At 32.1% G+C, this 17,755-nt stretch overlaps 3 protein-coding genes and 2 long non-coding RNA genes across 6 annotated transcripts; 3 read left to right on the top strand and 2 right to left on the bottom strand.

Moving 5' to 3' along the window:
• Positions 1 to 625: 625 nt before the first annotated feature.
• On the bottom strand, positions 626 to 7,236 carry LOC143202096 (C-type lectin mosGCTL-7). Its single transcript, XM_076413374.1, has 3 exons — positions 6,934 to 7,236; positions 2,524 to 2,758; positions 626 to 2,465 (listed from the first exon to the last, which is right to left on the bottom strand). The coding sequence occupies exons 1-3, from the start codon at positions 7,133 to 7,135 to the stop codon at positions 2,426 to 2,428; spliced, it is 477 nt and encodes a 158-aa protein (XP_076269489.1). The 5' UTR covers positions 7,136 to 7,236; the 3' UTR covers positions 626 to 2,425.
• A 941-nt stretch (positions 7,237 to 8,177) lies between these two features.
• Positions 8,178 to 8,610, top strand: LOC143202100 (uncharacterized). The gene is made up of 2 exons (XR_013007080.1): positions 8,178 to 8,316; positions 8,384 to 8,610. It is a non-coding gene; the product is annotated as an uncharacterized LOC143202100 (long non-coding RNA).
• Positions 8,611 to 9,277: 667 nt separating this feature from the next.
• LOC143202099 (uncharacterized) lies at positions 9,278 to 9,655 on the top strand. The gene is made up of 2 exons (XR_013007079.1): positions 9,278 to 9,418; positions 9,475 to 9,655. It is a non-coding gene; the product is annotated as an uncharacterized LOC143202099 (long non-coding RNA).
• A 4,735-nt stretch (positions 9,656 to 14,390) lies between these two features.
• LOC143202098 (uncharacterized) lies at positions 14,391 to 16,020 on the top strand. The gene is made up of 3 exons (XM_076413375.1): positions 14,391 to 14,706; positions 14,928 to 15,128; positions 15,640 to 16,020. Exons 1-3 carry the CDS (start codon positions 14,599 to 14,601, stop codon positions 15,724 to 15,726), a joined length of 396 nt encoding a protein of 131 aa, XP_076269490.1. The 5' UTR covers positions 14,391 to 14,598; the 3' UTR covers positions 15,727 to 16,020.
• On the bottom strand, positions 15,903 to 17,751 carry TrpRS-m (Tryptophanyl-tRNA synthetase, mitochondrial). Of its 2 annotated transcripts, none has more exons than XM_076413369.1 (8): positions 17,612 to 17,751; positions 17,389 to 17,559; positions 17,180 to 17,334; positions 17,022 to 17,129; positions 16,830 to 16,951; positions 16,619 to 16,770; positions 16,445 to 16,563; positions 15,903 to 16,236 (listed from the first exon to the last, which is right to left on the bottom strand). In XM_076413369.1, exons 1-8 carry the CDS (start codon positions 17,660 to 17,662, stop codon positions 16,017 to 16,019), a joined length of 1,098 nt encoding a protein of 365 aa, XP_076269484.1. In that variant the 5' UTR covers positions 17,663 to 17,751; the 3' UTR covers positions 15,903 to 16,016. The 2 variants fall into 2 exon arrangements, with proteins under 2 accessions (XP_076269484.1, XP_076269485.1); XM_076413370.1 differs by having other exon boundaries at positions 17,389 to 17,554; positions 17,612 to 17,706.
• Positions 17,752 to 17,755: the final 4 nt, after the last annotated feature.

Genomic DNA, 17,755 nt, shown 5'->3' with positions numbered 1-17,755 from the left:
AAGAAAACCTCTTCCTGTTTTTGATTTTTGTAATTTATATGCTATACAGGTTGTTAATGTTAGCCACAATATCCTTCAAATATTTATGTAATTCAATAAAATAAATATTGATTAAAACAAAACCAAACCAATAAACCGATATTTATTCAAAGAAAAATCGCAGTATCTGGAAAGATAATTTTATTAGCAAATATCTACTGCCAACAAAACAAAGGTAAAGGATAGTAATCTTGGCAAGTATTTAAATAAACAGTTAACTTGGAGGGTATTTTATTAAAGCCAGTTGATACTTATAAAATTTAGACTAGGTCAGTCATATCATATACCTTTTATTTTAAAAAGTGTTACACAATTGTGTGAATGCACCTATATAGGTGGTAATATAACACCATATGGTAACGGCGCATGTACATATGGTTGCATAAATAAATGTTAGAGTAGTTGCCTTGAAATATAAAATTGTATGAACGCTACGGCGCATACTCGTGTTAAAGCCACCGAGGCAGGATGAAGATCCCGCCGTCTTGATAAACAAAAGGTATTTATTGAGAAAAATTGGGGTACTAAGGAAAACCTTGTTACAAATCAATTATGATTCGGGACGGGACGGAATTAATAACACCACTTATGGCCTTGGAACAAAAGAGAAACTTTATTTAGAACCCTGGTCTTTTATACAGACTCGATACAAATTACAGCGCTCTCTACTAACTCTTCTCCCTCTTTTCTACACTGGCTCTTGTATCGACACAAATCACGTATTTAACCATGTCAAAAGAACGAGGTTAGTCTAGTTATAGTTAGTCTCTTTTATAGCCAAACCTCTTTGTACTTACACGTGTATAGTTCATAATAAATGCAACAGTTATTCATTAAGACTTTCACCAGTCATCATCATCTCAGGACTTCTTCACTAAATTTCACCACAGCTAGTTGTTGGTCACAGCTGTTCTGGGCTCGAACAATATTAGTCTCTTATTTTTCAGATCACTTTCTAAGCTGTTGGTTTAGAATTGCACAATCTAAAAGGTCGATTTTCTGACAGAATGTGAAGAATTCATCCAGTTTTCCTTCGACATTACAATCTGCGTCTCTGATTCTGCTTCTCAACTCTGCACTGATATGCAGAACATGTATGTGTGTATATATATATATATATATATATATATTAACATATTAATACATATACATATTAAGTTTTTGAGTTACTTTCGGTTATTGCTGTATTGTTGGAACTAATGCAGAGTTCTGACAAGTTTGAATAACAAACGATTAAGAATAATATGACCTCGTAAAGTTTTATTTTTAATTTTTTGTAAAGAGCACAAATTAATTAGAATTTTGTTGTATGTCAAAGCCAAACTAAACTAACGTTTTGACGTCAAAAAATTAGATGATGTATGTAAAAAGTAACTTTGAATAGGTTATATTCAAAGATTTTTTATACATACGTCATCAAGATGTTTAATATTTTGCCTGTCGCAATTTGTAAATACGTTTTTGGAATCAGACAGTATGTTCCATCTCATTTTATTCTAGTAAAAAAGAGACACAACGCTGTTTGATTAGTTCGAACAAGTAAACGAATGAGCCTGTCAAAGTCGTCGGTTTGTCAGACGTATGCAAAATTCTTGAAAACAATAGTGATAAAAGATTATAACTCTAACCTATAAACAATTATGGCAGTATAATTAACTGCAGTTTTCTGATGAACCATAATGTTAAAAAAAATTATATTTGACAACATTTTGGTTCAATTATCTTATTTCTAACACATCTACACACATTTACACACATCTAGATAACGTAAATACAAAATAACTTTGAACAGACTATAGATATATATATATATATATATATATATATATATATATATATATATATGTATATATGTGTATATATACAGTAGTAGTATATGCAGTAGTTAAAATGAATATAAAAACATAATTTGCATAGATTAAACAGATACGACAAACAGAAGAAATTAAAATATTAACAGTAACTTTTAAAACATTGATAAATATTAAGGTGTTGCAATGTAGCGATGCAATAAGTGACTATTTAACATTTTATTATTTGAACCTTGTATTAATTATTTTGATTATTTACTTTAAGACTTTTTAGACTTTTAGAGGTCTTGATAAATTAATAGTACAATTAATGATTATAAATACATTCCTATAATATACGTTTCGAAATTGTAAAAAATAGCTTACCTAATTGTGTTCATTATTGTTTTAATATACATATTAATTAAACAAGTTATCTAAAACCAAGTTTTGGTAACATATCATTTTCAAATTATTCCCTTTATACTATATTATGAGAGAAACATAATTAACTTATAATAAATTGTGACCGAATTTCGACTACAAAGCGATCACTCGTAATTAGACACTACAAGAATATGTTTAAAAAGCGAATACTATATTAAAGGCATGTTGTTATCATCACAGGCTTTGGTTCTAAAATTTTAAGAAACAATTAAATAATTATATTTTGTATTCAAATATTTTAACCTACTGTTTCTTGCGTTGACATAAAAATCGGAGCTTGATGTCACAAGGAAAATCATTCCATAAGTATAAGCCGGTATTCCTCTGATATATTTCCAAACAGTTTTCCTTATTAGCGACATTATTGGGTTCATTTGGCGCAAATGCCGAGTAAAACAAGGGTACATTTGAATTCAGCCAATAGTAATTGGTTTTATCGGCTAGGTTGGTTGCAAATATCCAAAAACCGCCAAGTGTATCAACTGCAAATATAATTAAATGGATCTTTAAAAAACATTAAAAAAATTAAGCTTTTTAAAACAACAATTGAATTAATTATTTAAACTATTACGCGTCATTTTCACAATATTATGCCATTCAAATTATTCAACTGACATCGGTAGACATCTGCAGTAAGTTTCATTTGGTTTTAGCAAATCCTAATACACTACAACTTGCTAATCCCACCTTTGTAATGTGTATAGTATGCAGTAGTAGTACAATATATGAACTTAAAAAGCCCTTAAAATATTTAAAAGCACAATTTAATATTAGGCCAATAAATTATTGCGGAAAATTTATATAATGTATTTTATTCAAAGTATAGTCCATAGCTGCTACTTTTTCCCATCTTTCAGGCAGTTTACGGATTCTCCATTTTGAAAGACTGATATATTTTTGAGACTCTCCACGAGTCTATCTACTTTTTGGTATATTCGTAAGAGGTGAAGTACTGCTCAAACATCAAATATCAGACCAAATAGTAACAAAAGGAGCAAAGTCTGGAGAATACGGCGAGTTGGGCGGAACTTCAAATTGTAATGATTCCAAGTATGATTTCACTGGGTTTGTTACATGTGACCCAGCGTTGTGATGTTGAAGAATAACATTGTTGTGCCTTCGCTAGTGTTAGGGCGGTTTTTCCCGCAATGCGATTATAATAGTAGATTAAGTATAGATTATAATAGCCATAAAACTCATAGTATACCACACAAACTGATCAGTCCAAATACAGAACATTAGCTTGCAATCAAATTGATATTCGGCTTTCCCATTAATATTGATGCATAACTAAGTGATTCTCATGATTTTTTTCGCTTTAGATTATCATAATTTTTTTTATTATTTAATTAATATATTGTTACTAGTCGTTTCCGTCTAACCTACAATTTGTCTTTATGATAACTTAAATCTAGATATATAACTAGGAGGACCCATCGGCTCTATCTCAGTCTCTGGAGAAATAATGTTTATACTGAATACTGAATTTTTTAATATATGCACCTCACGACACAACACTACACAAGATCAGATGGTTTGATTCTTTTGAGTCTGTCTCTGTTCTGGTGGTATTCAATAGTTGCAATATTTCAATATTCGTATGAGAATGGAGTCTTTCCTCATGCTCCCTTGTAATTCTTTTGATTTCTTGACTGACTGTGGGTATCTGAAGGTCTTGATATAGGTAATCAGTCCTATAGTATTTGAGTGCACCAACAATACCTCTCAGGACTTTGTTCTGAAAAATTTGTATTTTATTTATGTTACTCTTTGCAGGACATCCCCATAATTCAACTCCGTATGTCCATATAGGTTTCAATATTTGCTTATATAATAGCAATTTATTATGTACTGATTAATTAGCCAGTACATTTTCCTATATTTCAAGCGAAGTTTTGCATCGAGATTCATTCCGAGATATTTAGCGTTGTTGCTATATGGAATGATAGTATTATTTAATGTTATTGGTGCTTGTACGGTCTGTTTATAGGTAAACTACACATATACAGATTTACTTTCACTAATTATTATTTTTCAAGTTTGTGTCCAATTATTTATATTGTCACTTGCCTGTTGTAATTTTCGTGAGGCTTCTTCACTATTTTCTCCGACAGCTATAATCGCAGTATCATCAACAAATATAGCCATCTTGATATTTTCCCTTTATGGTATATCACAAGTGTAAAGTAGATAAAACATTGGTCCCAGTACACTTCCTTGTGGTACACCTGCTTTAGCTTCTTTTATTGTAGAGTAAGCTTCTTCTTGTTTGACTCTAAACATTCTGGTTGTACTGTATGATTTTAATAGTTCGGTAAGTTTTTTTGGTAGCATTTTATGTAGTTTATGAACAAGGCCTTCATGCCAAACCTTATATTATCATAATGGATCCACTTTTCAACACCAGTAACAATACGATGTAAAAAACCTACGATTTTACTGTTGATGCGGCATTTCATACATGACCAAACTACTTTCAATGTATCTTAGTTTCAATTCATGCAAATAAATGATTTCTTGTGTTACTCCTCACAATTCTGCATATTTTTTTGCGCTATTTTTCATCTAGTAATTGCCTTCAAATTCTCGTCTTACATTTTTTTGCCAATCCAAAACGCTCTTTATCTTAGGTGTCAGAAATCACCACTTTTAAAACGTCGAAACTAGTATATACATCTTAAAATGGTTGGAGCATGGTTGCCGTAAGCTTAAACACAGCATTCGAAAACTTTTAGGCGCTTTTTTCTTAATTTCTTTTATTCAGATTTGCTTAGTGCAAATGCGGACGCAATGAAAACATTGTTGTTCAAGCTTCAACGGAATGATATACTGATAAGTATTGATTCACATTTTCTGTCAGCGAGACTTCAATATGAAGTTTGTTAAAAATGTACCCGAAGCGCTTTAATATAGAGTAACACTAGGTGTTGTTAATCCTTTAAAATTAATGTGTAGGCCTCATAATTAAATAAACAAATTAATTTAACAGAAAAGCATTCTAATTCAAATGTAACCATTATCATCACATCCGAGCTAACTTTCACCGTTGATTTATATCTAGGATCTTACGATGCTTTGGATATCAATAACTTGCGTGTGCGTCGGGATACATTGAAATAAGAACATGTTTTGTACCCAGGAGTCAACATACGACAAAAAATAGCAACCAATAAAAACGGAAAGTGAGAGCACAGAAGATGTGTAATAAATAAATATACACACCTATGAAAATGTATGAACAAATCATAGCAAACCATGAGAAACAAGATACATAACAGGTCAATTAAAAAGTCCCCAGCTTGACACATAGATGGGACGCTACTAGAATTAAAAACATGTGTTTGAGTGGATTGGTATGATAAGTTTAGACGTGATGAAATGAGCACCGAAAACGGTGAAGGCAGAGAACGCCCAAAAGAAGTAGTTACTGACGAAAACATTTAAAAAATCCAAAAAATTATTTTAAAAGACCGTAAATTGAAATTGAATGAAATATCAGATGCTCTAAAGATCTCAACTTAATGTGTACATCATATTATTCACGAATATTTCAGATTTCAAAGGAATGTTCGCTGGGAAGAAATTTTCGTTGAATGAAGAGGTGATCGCCGAAACTGGAACCTATTTTGAAGCAAAGGACAAATCGTACTACAAAAATGTTATCGAAAATTGGGAGGGTCGCTATAATCAGTATATCACCCTTGAAGGGAATTATGTTGAATAAAAAAAACTAATTTTGCCAAAAAACTATTTTTTATTATGGTAGGCCGTGGACTTTTAAATTGACTGGTTATATTTAGCTTAAGATAAATAATAAAAATTATTAAAATGTACAACACTTGTATAAATATAACTAGTATTCAAAGATTTGGAAAGCCTGCTAGTTGCTGTAAATCTCAACATGATGTAGTTAAGACAAGTGCGGGATTGTAAGTACTTTGCAATCAAGAGTTATGATAGAACAAGTGGGGGAACAGAAACTGATTGTAGTAAAAGAAAAACGATATAGAGACTAATTTGACTGTGAAACATGGGTACTATAAAAAAAAAGATGAAAACAAAATCCAAGCAGCCGAAATATCTTAGAAGAGTGAAAAAGATAGACAGGTTGAAAACACAGAAACCTGAAAAATCTCTCTATTTAACCATTAGGAGAGTATATAGAAAAGAGACAACTTAGAGTATGGGACCATTTACAGCATACAGAAGCGACATGAGAGTTAAGAGAATCTTGGAAGAAATGACAGGGAAGAAAAAAAGCAAGAGAAAGACCTAAGAGAACCTGAGACGAAGGCATCAGTGATACTTCAGAAAATGCCGTCTGGCAGAGAAAAAAAGAAGAATATTTGGGTCGGTATTAAGGTCGCAAATTGTGTACGGAACATAATATAATAGATATCAAGTATATTACACCACTGGTACAAAGTGTTTTTATTTTATTTATTTATTTTTTCTTGTATAACTAAATTTAAACCCTATGCACTTGAACATGTAGCGAGTAGTGTGAGTGACCTATGCGAAAGAATCCACCAATAAAAAGACAACAGATATAAATGCTACAATGATTTGGCTTTCCAGAATGAATAAATATATTAATATAATTTGTTACATATATATTTGTATAAACATAATATCTGCAAGACGTCACTACACTTACTCTCGTTATGAAGCTGCAAAGCCTCTTCTACCTCTTTTTGATCCTCTTCTGACAAGATTTCAGCTGGGTCCAGTCCATACTGTCGACATCTCAAATATGCTTCGTGGAATGTTACTTTCTGATTAGAAAACACATATTTATTCGCTGATATATCTAAAATAAATAAAAGAACATTTACTAATAACAGTAAGCCAGCTTTCATCTTAAACAGTGTTATTAGAGTAAAAAACACATCAAATAAAAAAACTTATTTATATAGCCTAGAAAACCGCAATATAACTCATCATGTTGGTAAACCATCATTTCCTAGAGTAGGAAATGTATCCTTTTATCAAATGGGCAGAACAGAAGTAGTTTGTGGGATCAAGATATGCTAAAAATATTTATATGTACATCCTGTTTATCCTGATACATTCAAGTTTTTTAATCATACTATAGTTAAGTGTTGCTTTTGTGCATTTTTTAATTATTTATTATAGCAATCTAATAAACTAACACTAATAAGCTATTTTTTATCTCACTTTGCTACGGCGTTAAAATTATAAAAAAAACTTATTTTATGATAGATACTTTGCGATTAATATCTACATATAGTCTATTCAAAACAATATGTGCCTGTCAAAAGTTGTAAATTAGTTTTACTCATTTTATTCCACTTAAAAAGAGATAGAATGCTGTTTGACAAGTTCGAAACCGAATGAGCCTGCAAAAGTTGTCCGTTTGTTTCAAATGTCAGTGAGGTTCTTCAAAATATAATTACGGATTGTAAACCGGCAAACGTTGTTTTAAGGCTTTGTTTTAATAAATTTCAAATCGCCACGGGTTTTATTGTAAATATTTTTGCGCGTTGCAGCTGCACTGAATATTAGTACGAGCACGGTCACTAAAATATCTCAAAAAAGTTTAAAAAATAACCTTAAATTTACCAATACTTACTGACTTTATGGGAAACAGGTGGCGAATCAAGTTCAGCATCATGTTAGCTGTATCAGAGGTCAAATATACAAAATGTATAAAAACAGTAAGTAATTTTTTCAATGGAAATATAACTTAATGCAATTATTTCAGCAAAAATTGTTAGTCTGAAAAATATCCATAAAAGATATGCAGCTATTCCAGGGATGTAGAATATCCCTTCGTACACTGTTGAGTAATATAGGATTTAAGTGCTGTAAAGATATCCCACGAAGGGGTTTAATGGAACTTCCAGACATTCCTTTTAAAATAAAACAAATTTTAGAAATATAAGAAAATCAAGGAAGAATTATTATATCAATGTGTGTATGTAGATGAGACATGAATATATCAGAATGGTACATTGGGTCACTCATGGTAAGGTAATAATATATAGAGTGTAAAGACAATAAAGGTTGATGGAAAAAGGTAAACGTTGGAATAACTATCGATAAGGTTTTTTTTTGTCATAACAGTTATTCATAATTCATTACAGACGTATAGTTCTTCATGCTGAAAACAGGAATGGTTTTAATCCTGGTGCTGAATTAGTGTTTTCCTCTAAGTTCAAGGGTGTTCATAATTTGTTTTTGCGGTAGTTTGAAAAACAGCTTTTAAAGAACTTGGAGGAACCATCAGTTATTGTTATGTACACTGGTGAAGAATACCCCAACAAGTACATCAACAAAGACTGCAATTAAGGAATGGTTTAAAGTACATAAAGTAAGTTTTGAAGAAAACATCTTAAGATTGAACTATTTCAAATTGTTACTCAGTAAATATAAAATAAATATTTAATTGCATTTTATGCAATTTACTTTTTTAGAAATAAATCTAAGAAAAGATACATGGTGGATCAGATTGCTGAACATTATGACCACAGAGTGTTATGTCTTCCTTCATATCACTGCATGTTTAATCGAATTGAGTTGATATGGGGTATTGCAAAGAATTATTACAATAGACATTCACGTGGAGGGGGATATTCAAACATATTAGATATTCAGGATTAGAACTGTCTGGATTTATGGAAAGAGGCATTGTCGAAAATAATTGACAAATGGTAGAATCTTGGGTAAGTTTTTGATGGATTGGAAAAAACAGCTTAGTTGTTCACTTGATTAGTGTCTCTGAAAGTGACAGTGATTGAATAAAACTTTATGAATGTTGATTTATGATTCAATGCTGACAATTAGGAAGATAGGGTGATGAAAGAGGAAACAACTAAAGGTCAGTATAGAATTAATATACTTTAAATGTAAGAAATTGTATTATCGAGTGTGAAAGAAGTGCATTTGTGTTATTGTTCAGAACATACATGGAGATTTGGTTAAAATGTATGAGGAGAGAAATAATAGTAACTGTTTTGCAGATATGGCCAATGCATTAAAGATAATGCAGTGATTAAATATAGTTTAATCAAAAAAGACGTTTACAGGTAGTAACAGAACAAACTAGGGAGAAATATAATAATATCAAAATGACTACAAGGAAACATTGCATCAAAGAAAACAAGAACTAAGCATAAAAGGTAAATATGCTCTCTAATGAAAGTAAAATATGCTAATCGATATAATTGTTAATTAGGTGGATTAGGCTTTTGGAGGATACCACTACATTAGTGTGAAAAAAAGTTCAATGTAAATATAGTAATAAAACAACTCTAAACTATAAATTATTGTGGCTGTATAATTAATTAGTTTTAAGTTCTTCCATAACATATGCATTAGATGTATTGTAATGTTATAATAAATTATAATACATAAAATTTTTGTTTTATTATTTTATTTAGATTAGAATTTTATTATATGTCAAAGTCAAACTAAAACTCAAAGGTCCTGCGGCAACATTGCGACGTTTTGACAGATCACGTGGGTACACTGCTGTTTTGAATTGACTATTACTATTTTTAATGTGCATTGAGTTTTACTAGTAACTTTACTGAACTAAATTAAGTGGTTTTCTTTAATGTAAGCCATCATTATACTGTTCATGTCTTTAGGCATAGTCCTTTATAACATTATCGATAGTTCCTGCTTTCAAGTCGTGCTCGCAGTACCTTGTTTTGGAATATTTATATATTTCTATTGCGTTAGCTGATCCCACGACAGAGTTGAACATCATAAGTCCGCCCTGGTTTCAAGACCTGTTTGTAAAGAAAATCTTATTATACACTAACAGTGCTGAATATCTATCCAATAACCAGTATATTTTTGTACTTCAGCTTCAGGAGTTTTTTACATTTTTTCTTAACGTGTTACTTTCACCTGAATTTAACAACGTTTTTTATATGGCTTGTACTTGATTCTTTTATTCGTGAAACCAATAGGCACTAATTTATTTTGATTCATTTTGATACGCCATTTTTCTGTCGAGCATTGTATTTCAGCAAAAACTGTTTGTAATTTTTCGGATGATTTATCCTTGTTATTTTCTTGGACTGAGGTAGCTTTACTGGTTTAGCAATCATAATTACTTCAGCCACCTTCCACAGTTGTAGTACATATTGTAATCTGAATGAACTGTTTATTAGATTGATAATCTTAATTAATGCCTTTCTTCATGGTTCCTTTAATGTTTTCCCAGTAATAAGGTCAAAACCCGGAACATTTTTGCGACAATATTATTTTTTATATATTTCTTTTTAACTTCACTTAGAATGACAAACAGAATGTCCTGCCCAATGATCCAGGGTAATGATTTAACATCGTCCACGTTATGAAGTTGAAACATTCTCTCGAGTTAATCTACCAATCTTGTAGTCTTCTCATGGTAAACAGGTCAATTGAAAAGTCCCCGGCCTACCATAGTGAAACATAATTTTTTGATACGCTGATTATAGCGACCCTCCAACTTTTCGATACCATTTTTTGTAGTACGATTTGTCCTTTGCTTCAAAATAGGCCTCAGTTTCTCCCCAGCTGGGGAGAAATGGTCGCTGGGGGCCAGATGTGGAGAATGCGGTGGATGAGGAAGCAATTCGAAGCCCAATTCATGGATTTTTGCCATCATTTTCACTGACTTGTGACACGGTCCAATAACGCTATGTAATAATCGCTGATGATGATCCTTCCTTTTTCAAGTTAGACAATTAAAATTATTTGCCAGCCGACTGTTGCGTTTTCCCACGCTTTGGAGCGAGTTCATCGTATGCAGTACACTCGGATGACTCTCGATTGAACATTGAGCAAAAACTCGGATTTATTACGCTTGACCATCTTCAAACACTATCCGAATTAACAACCAATCAACCAATAACATACCAATCCTTGATGGTTGATTTTCCTGGGGCAGTATCCGGAAACTCGGCATCAAGCCAAGTTTTTGCTTAACCGTATTTTTTCCCTTCAAAAAGTAATATTTTATCAACACGCGAAATTCGTTTTTATCCATTTTTTCACAATAAAAAAAGTTGCTTCACTCAAAATGCTGTAATTCACAAACTAATAATCCAACACATGTCAAATTTATACACGCATTTTTTTAGGGTTAGAGCTAAAAAACATATGGATTTAATTCTAGTAGCGCCATCTATGTGTCAGATCGGAGACTTTTCAATTGACCTTTATGTCTGATCTAGCTCCCATCCTAATTTTTTAGATACTCATTTAGGTCATAGATAGTCAAAACTAGCATTATTACCAAATCTACGCAGAAGTGCAAACATGGTGTCATTTTTTAGATTATTTAATATAAAAAAGGGCACCGTGTGATAAACAGAACCCACGTGCCTAGCAAAAAGGTTATCCCATCGGCTCGTTGTTGAGTGTTTCGGGTAATGGGGTTTCAAGTACCGATGCTGTTATATGAAAAGTGTCAGAAAGTATGCCTTATGACGCCTATAACCATAAATATCAAGAAGATCCGAAATCGTAGAGTCCGGAACACACGTTCTATCGGTGAAGATGTGAGACTTCATGAAAAGTTCCTACCTCTTTTTTTGTCTCTCCTTCCCTTAACTCTTCTTGGAAGACTCTTTGCCACCCCGATATTCTGAACGAGTCGGGGCACAGAAGAGGGTTTCTTGGAACAGCCAGATCCATCACCACCAAGAATCCGAGGGAGGAGCTTCGGCGATAAAACACGATGAATCGACAACAAGGATCAGAATTGATAAGAGAATTTAGAAGATGTAGTGAATATAGAATTGATAAGATAATTTGCAAGCAAATGTAACGAATACAAGAAAGAGTTGATCAACGATAGTTATAAAGAAGGAATTGGTACAAGAATTGAACCAAGACCAGAAGCAGTAAAATGACAAGAGACCAAAGCAAGAACAGTACAATTTGCATCGCGCGTATAATAATCAGTTGGAACCAATGATTCACAATTATCCAAATCCGAGCATATGATTTTATAAGTCAGTTCCATCTAATTCATAATACTTTTCACCATAACGTACCGATATAACATCTTTAAATGTATATATTTTTATATTATTAAATTAAATAAACAACTCGTCTTTGAGTATTAATTTACGCCAAGAAGAGAGAAAATAATCTGTATTTTATTTACAATATAGTTTTTTCTCCAACACCTCAATACTAGCCGTGTCAAATTACACGTATCATGATATTGAATGACAATCTGGTGGTTAGCTTAATAGTTAGAATGCTGTTTATTGAAACAACTTATATTATTTTCAAGATATCCGGTGCATGATTTTTCCACCAGTGTGTCGATGGAGATATGAATGGTCAAGTATATTGTGGCTGGTAACCACAATATACTCCAGATCTTTACACAAGTCCAAAATACAAACACAAATACAAAAAAGGTATAAAAATTATAGTAACACTAGACTGAGCAACTCACTCTCTAGAAATGTTATATTTCCCCATTTCTCAATATCGAGTATGTGCGTCCATTAAGCATATTCTCCCCCTCCTCTCGCTACTCGATACTACCTGGATGCATATAACTCCAACTCCCTGTGTAGATATAGTTCTATATGAATTGCAGATTCTAATTGAAGTAACTTATTAAACACATTCTATTTTTGGCATAAGGAACCTACTTTTTGTCGTCTCGTGCCATTCTGGGACTGAAGTGAGGTGCTAAGAGTGTATTATAGTCGAAAGTAGTCTCTACTCGGTTTTGGACAGGGCCGGTCAGCAAATATCATTTTAGTATCCACTGTTGTATTTCCAATTTTAAAAATCAAGCAACCTACCTTTCTTATTCTGGTGACCAAGACTGCTTTTGTCTTTTTAGGAGCTAGCGACAAATTCTTCTGCTTCATTCACATATCAATGTTATGTAATACGGCCCAGACTATTCGACCAACTGTTTTCTTTTCTACGTGAATGGTGACCGAGTGAGACGGGTTGGTCTGTTTTTACCTTTTTGTATTGCCGTTCAACCAGTCGTATCTTCTTTCCATTAAATAAAATAGTATTTTAAAGTAAATGTATAGTTTCTATTTCTAAACCCTTTCATATTTTATAATTAGCGCAGTCGGTAAGATTCCGGGGAAATCATAAGGCTGTTTTCTTTTGAATTCATTCAATTAACTGGAATCAAATTAATTATCAAGAAAAAGAGAGAGGTTGACGTTGGATTGGTAATCGCTCCAAAGTTACTTGGAGCGTTTCTTGGTATAGTTAAGTGGAGTTCGGGCAAAAGTATCGTAGCAGGTAAGGCCACAAAAGGTGAAGTGAAGGAGTTCATAAAATATTCCAAGTAAGAAATGTTCAAGCTTTGAAAAACACCCCTAGTCCGTGGATTCCCCGCACATGCATCACAGTTCAAGATGTAAAGCCACCTAGAAGCAGTTTCTGTGAATTAACATAACATTAACTGGAATTATAACAGAAGCGTGAAGTTCAGGGTGAATGGATAGGAAGACTATACAAATCTGGAGTCACCAAAAAGGGATATCATTGGTGAGAAACAGTGTTATTTTAAAGATCTTTAAAACCAAAGGCCGGTTCTTTAGGAGAGAGATGTTACGTAAAACAGCTCGGACTATCTGGTCATCTTTTTTTTGTGACTACCTGAGTGGTGAACAAGTGAATCGGGTTGGTCTATTTTCATTCTCAGTGTCGTTTTGTATCACCATTCAACCTGTTGCCTCTTCTTTCCGTTAAATAAAATAACATTTTCAAGTAAATTAATAATTTTTGTTTTCTAAACCATTACACATTTTGTAACTTGTACCCTATATATTGTAGAATATAAAATAACAATAAATATAAATAGTTAGTATTTTAAACACTGTTATATAATAAACACATTAAATATTCTATATAATACAGAACCTAAGAACCAAACACTCTTAAAGTTGGCAAAATACACGTTTATATATTTTTTTAAATTTCAGTGATTTAAAAATAAACAGCGAAACTGGGGTATTTGTACTCTGGCTGTGATCAAGTCTGGATAGTCGTTTCGGCGTACTAACTAAAATATCTCCAGCCTCCGTGTAGTCGTCTAATATCCCCCCTCTCTGCCCCACCCCCTGACCTTCTAAACTCATTGCATCGTTTCTAAAACTGTCCACGAGACAGGAGCTCGACGTTAGTAATCGCATTTTCCGTTTTTCGTCGTTGATTTTCGTTCTCCATCAACATTTCACCCTCTTCAGGGTGGTCGGGTGGTGGGGGGTGTCTTACAAGCGGGTCGTTCGCTGTGTTATATAATGAGTGTGCAATAACATAAAACCAGGACTAGTGTGTATAGCGTAGGATCAGTTAGGAAACTAAGAAAATGCCGTGGTATCAACCCGCCGACGACGATGAAGAAGACCTGATGTTCTCGCCAGCCTTGATGGCTCGGAGAGCGTCAGAAAGTTGGATCGACACACCACCAGCCGAGGTTAACTCTTAATTATAAGCAACACGATTAACAGACGTGTTCGTTTCATGTAGAATTGTCCAAATTAATCTAATTTTCATATAATTTCAAACAAAAGTAAAAATAAGGTTTGCACAACAACAATAACGATTATTTTGATAGATAATTAAAACTCTATCATTATTTTTCTGACTACAAAATAAATTTAATTTAATCATCATTAAAAGATTATTATTTTTAAGATCCTGGCAACACAAACAACGCTTCAACGCAAAAAGTCTTTACCCGATGTACAAGAATTACCGAAGACGACACGACAAATGCCAAGGGAAGAAGTCTCTTTATTAGGTTCGGCTCGCCGTGAAGAGATCCGTAGGCAAATAGACGAGCAAGAACGTCTTAGAGCGAACCCGCTTCTCTATCTAGTCAGCCCACAAGTTAGGGTAGGTTTTAAGAACATATATTGTACCATGACCATAGTTTTTATTTGCATAAGAATCTGCCTATTAATACATTATTATAACAGTTGAAAAATGATTAGATAGAAGAGAATCTTGGCATAGGCGATGCTATTGTGGGACGATATTGTTTTGAAAAATAATCCAAAGAATTCATAACTTATTCACTGCCCACTTGATTTTCTAATGTTTTTACTTAGTTTTTTTAATTATTTAAAATCACGTGGCAATTTCCACTAATATTTTGTCTTAATAATTTTATTCAAATTCAGAACCAAAATGTCAATACCAAGAAACATTTTATTGATGCACTCCCACTACTACTCTACAAATCTTTAAAACTTCATACTTTTTTCCCACCTAATTTAATTTATCTGCACTAGTTTAAAGGATACCTAATTGTAACAATCGACGGTTTTATGTTCACCCTACTTACTCACTTCTATTTTTTCATAACATTTTGTATATCTGTTAATTTATGTTGCTTATATTTTAGGAATGGGTGTACCAACAACAGTTAGTCCTTATACTTCTTTTCATTAATATCTCATTAGCTATCATGTTCTTCAAGCTATTAACGTAGCCCTTGAAATGCGTCAGTTTGACGCTACACCAAGACATCCCAACAACTACTATATCCATTTATACATGCAAAAGGAATAAAACATTATCATATTGATTATATCCTTGTTAATTATTTTTATTTGTTAAAATACCATATTGTAAATAAAAATTATTTATGATAATAAAATACTTAAATATGTTTCAATAATTTATACTATTATTTGATATATTTAACATTTCAAATGTTAATGATATAAAGTCAAATATTTTGTAAATATAAATACTGTTTAATAAAAAATATAACAAAACTCAACTCTTCATTGTTATTTTAGTAGCCTCTTTCAACAAGACTTTTAAACCCATTTTTTGGTGAACTTCCTCAAGGGTATTTTGAGATATTCCAAATGCTTTATCCCTCCCTTCCTCCAAAATTCCTACCAGGTATGTCTTATCATCAAGATATCTGGATATTGATTCTTGTATAGGCTTAATATAAGACACTACTGCATCAGCTACCACCATTTTGTACCTATTTTATTCAATAGTTAATATTACTTGTTACTTACTAGTTACTCACTAATCTATATTAAACTATAAATCTACTTACTAAAAAATAATATTACCTTATTTTTGAGTATAATTAGTAATTTAAAAAAATATATGCACTTTTTATAAACCTCATATATATTATTTCAAATCGTAAACAATAATAATTAATTAAATAATAGCAAACTTACTGTCCCGTATTTAAATTCTCAGCTTCTCTACATATATCATCAACAGACTTATTAGTTACAAATGAATGAATACTAATCAAATTTGAGACTCCTGGTCTTTCTTCAGGATTAAATGTCACCTGAAAACATCTTTACTTTAAACTCTATATTAGATAAAACATCAGTATATATTACCTCTGAAGTAAAATCCGTTACAGCCTTTTTAATTTTATTCACTATATCATCTGTACTGTCAGTTAAGCATATCCTGCTCTTGATATCAGGATCAGATTTTGACATTTTCTTTGTAGGATTTCTAAGACTTTTTATTCTTCCATATTCACTGGCTAAAAAAAGCATGAAAATTTAAATAAAATTATTACTTTAATAGAGGAACAACAGTTACACGTAATTAGTGTATGAGGTGTGGGAAAAGTCTGACCAAACTTGTGATTAAATATTCGAGTTAATTCTTGCGCTAATTGAATTTGTTGAACCTGATCTTCTCCAACAGGAACATGTGTTGCTCTAAAATGTTATACAGTCACTGCTCAAAATAACCTCAAATCAAACGTTTCTATATTGTATAGGCACTAACTTATATGCGAGAATATCTGCTGCTTGTAAAACAGGATATACAAATAAACCCAATGGTATATCCTTTAATTCTACAGATTTTTCTTTATATTGTGGTAAATGTGCTAACCTAAAATATTAGTTGAAAACTGATAACACTATAAAACTAACATGCCAAACCTAGCCATAGTAGTGATACATCCTAAACACCAAGATAATTCTGCATGTGTATGTACAGTGGATTGTTGAAACAAAATCGTTTTTTGTGTATTTATACCACATGCTAATAAAGTAGCTGTTAATTCAAAAATATTTTGAGACAGCTTTTCGGGATCCTAAAAACAATACACCTAAGATTAAAGACATTTTTCTTTCGAAAACATGAATACATGTGGAAGAGTAATTGAATGCAAATCAGCGATACTTAGAATTAAGTTCTCGTTTTCTTGTTGAAGTTTTATCCATTGTGCAATTGCTCCCAAATAGTTACCTAAGTGTATAGATCCAGTTGGTTGTATTCCAGAAAATATTCTTTTAGGATAATTATTATGAGAACTAAACTGAAAAAAAAAACATAAATCTAACTGCAATGTTGTATTTTTGTAATTTTACTTGGCGAATAAAACACTTCTTAACATTCGTTAATAAATATTTACCCAACATTTTAGTCACCTAATAAAGGAAATAAATTAAGGTTATGTACATGGAATACTATGGTTATATTTGAACTTATGTAATCGAATTGAAAATATCGAT

This window comes from Rhynchophorus ferrugineus, unplaced genomic scaffold, assembly GCF_030347505.1.
Source record: "Rhynchophorus ferrugineus isolate W39M unplaced genomic scaffold, kcgeb_rfMv2 rfM9, whole genome shotgun sequence".
Lineage (NCBI taxonomy): Eukaryota > Metazoa > Arthropoda > Insecta > Coleoptera > Curculionidae > Rhynchophorus > Rhynchophorus ferrugineus.
The sequence above is the reverse complement of the archived record's forward strand: the minus strand, read 5'-3'. Positions and strand labels throughout refer to the sequence as shown.

Coding starts and splice junctions, on each gene's coding strand:
- LOC143202096 (XM_076413374.1), bottom strand. CDS start 7,135: ATGAAAGCTGGCTTACTGTTATTAGTAAATGTTCTTTTATTTATTTTA. Junction 2,759..6,933: donor TTTGCAGCTTCATAACGAGA/GTAAGTGTAGTG, acceptor TTATATTTGCAG/TTGATACACTTGGCGGTTTT. Junction 2,466..2,523: donor TTATGTCAACGCAAGAAACA/GTAGGTTAAAAT, acceptor TTAAAATTTTAG/AACCAAAGCCTGTGATGATA.
- TrpRS-m (XM_076413369.1), bottom strand. CDS start 17,662: ATGTTGGGTAAATATTTATTAACGAATGTTAAGAAGTGTTTTATTCGC. Junction 17,335..17,388: donor ATTCAATTACTCTTCCACAT/GTATTCATGTTT, acceptor TATTGTTTTTAG/GATCCCGAAAAGCTGTCTCA. Junction 16,771..16,829: donor ACCTCATACACTAATTACGT/GTAACTGTTGTT, acceptor TGCTTTTTTTAG/CCAGTGAATATGGAAGAATA.
- LOC143202098 (XM_076413375.1), top strand. CDS start 14,599: ATGCCGTGGTATCAACCCGCCGACGACGATGAAGAAGACCTGATGTTC. Junction 14,707..14,927: donor TCGACACACCACCAGCCGAG/GTTAACTCTTAA, acceptor ATTATTTTTAAG/ATCCTGGCAACACAAACAAC. Junction 15,129..15,639: donor TAGTCAGCCCACAAGTTAGG/GTAGGTTTTAAG, acceptor CTTATATTTTAG/GAATGGGTGTACCAACAACA.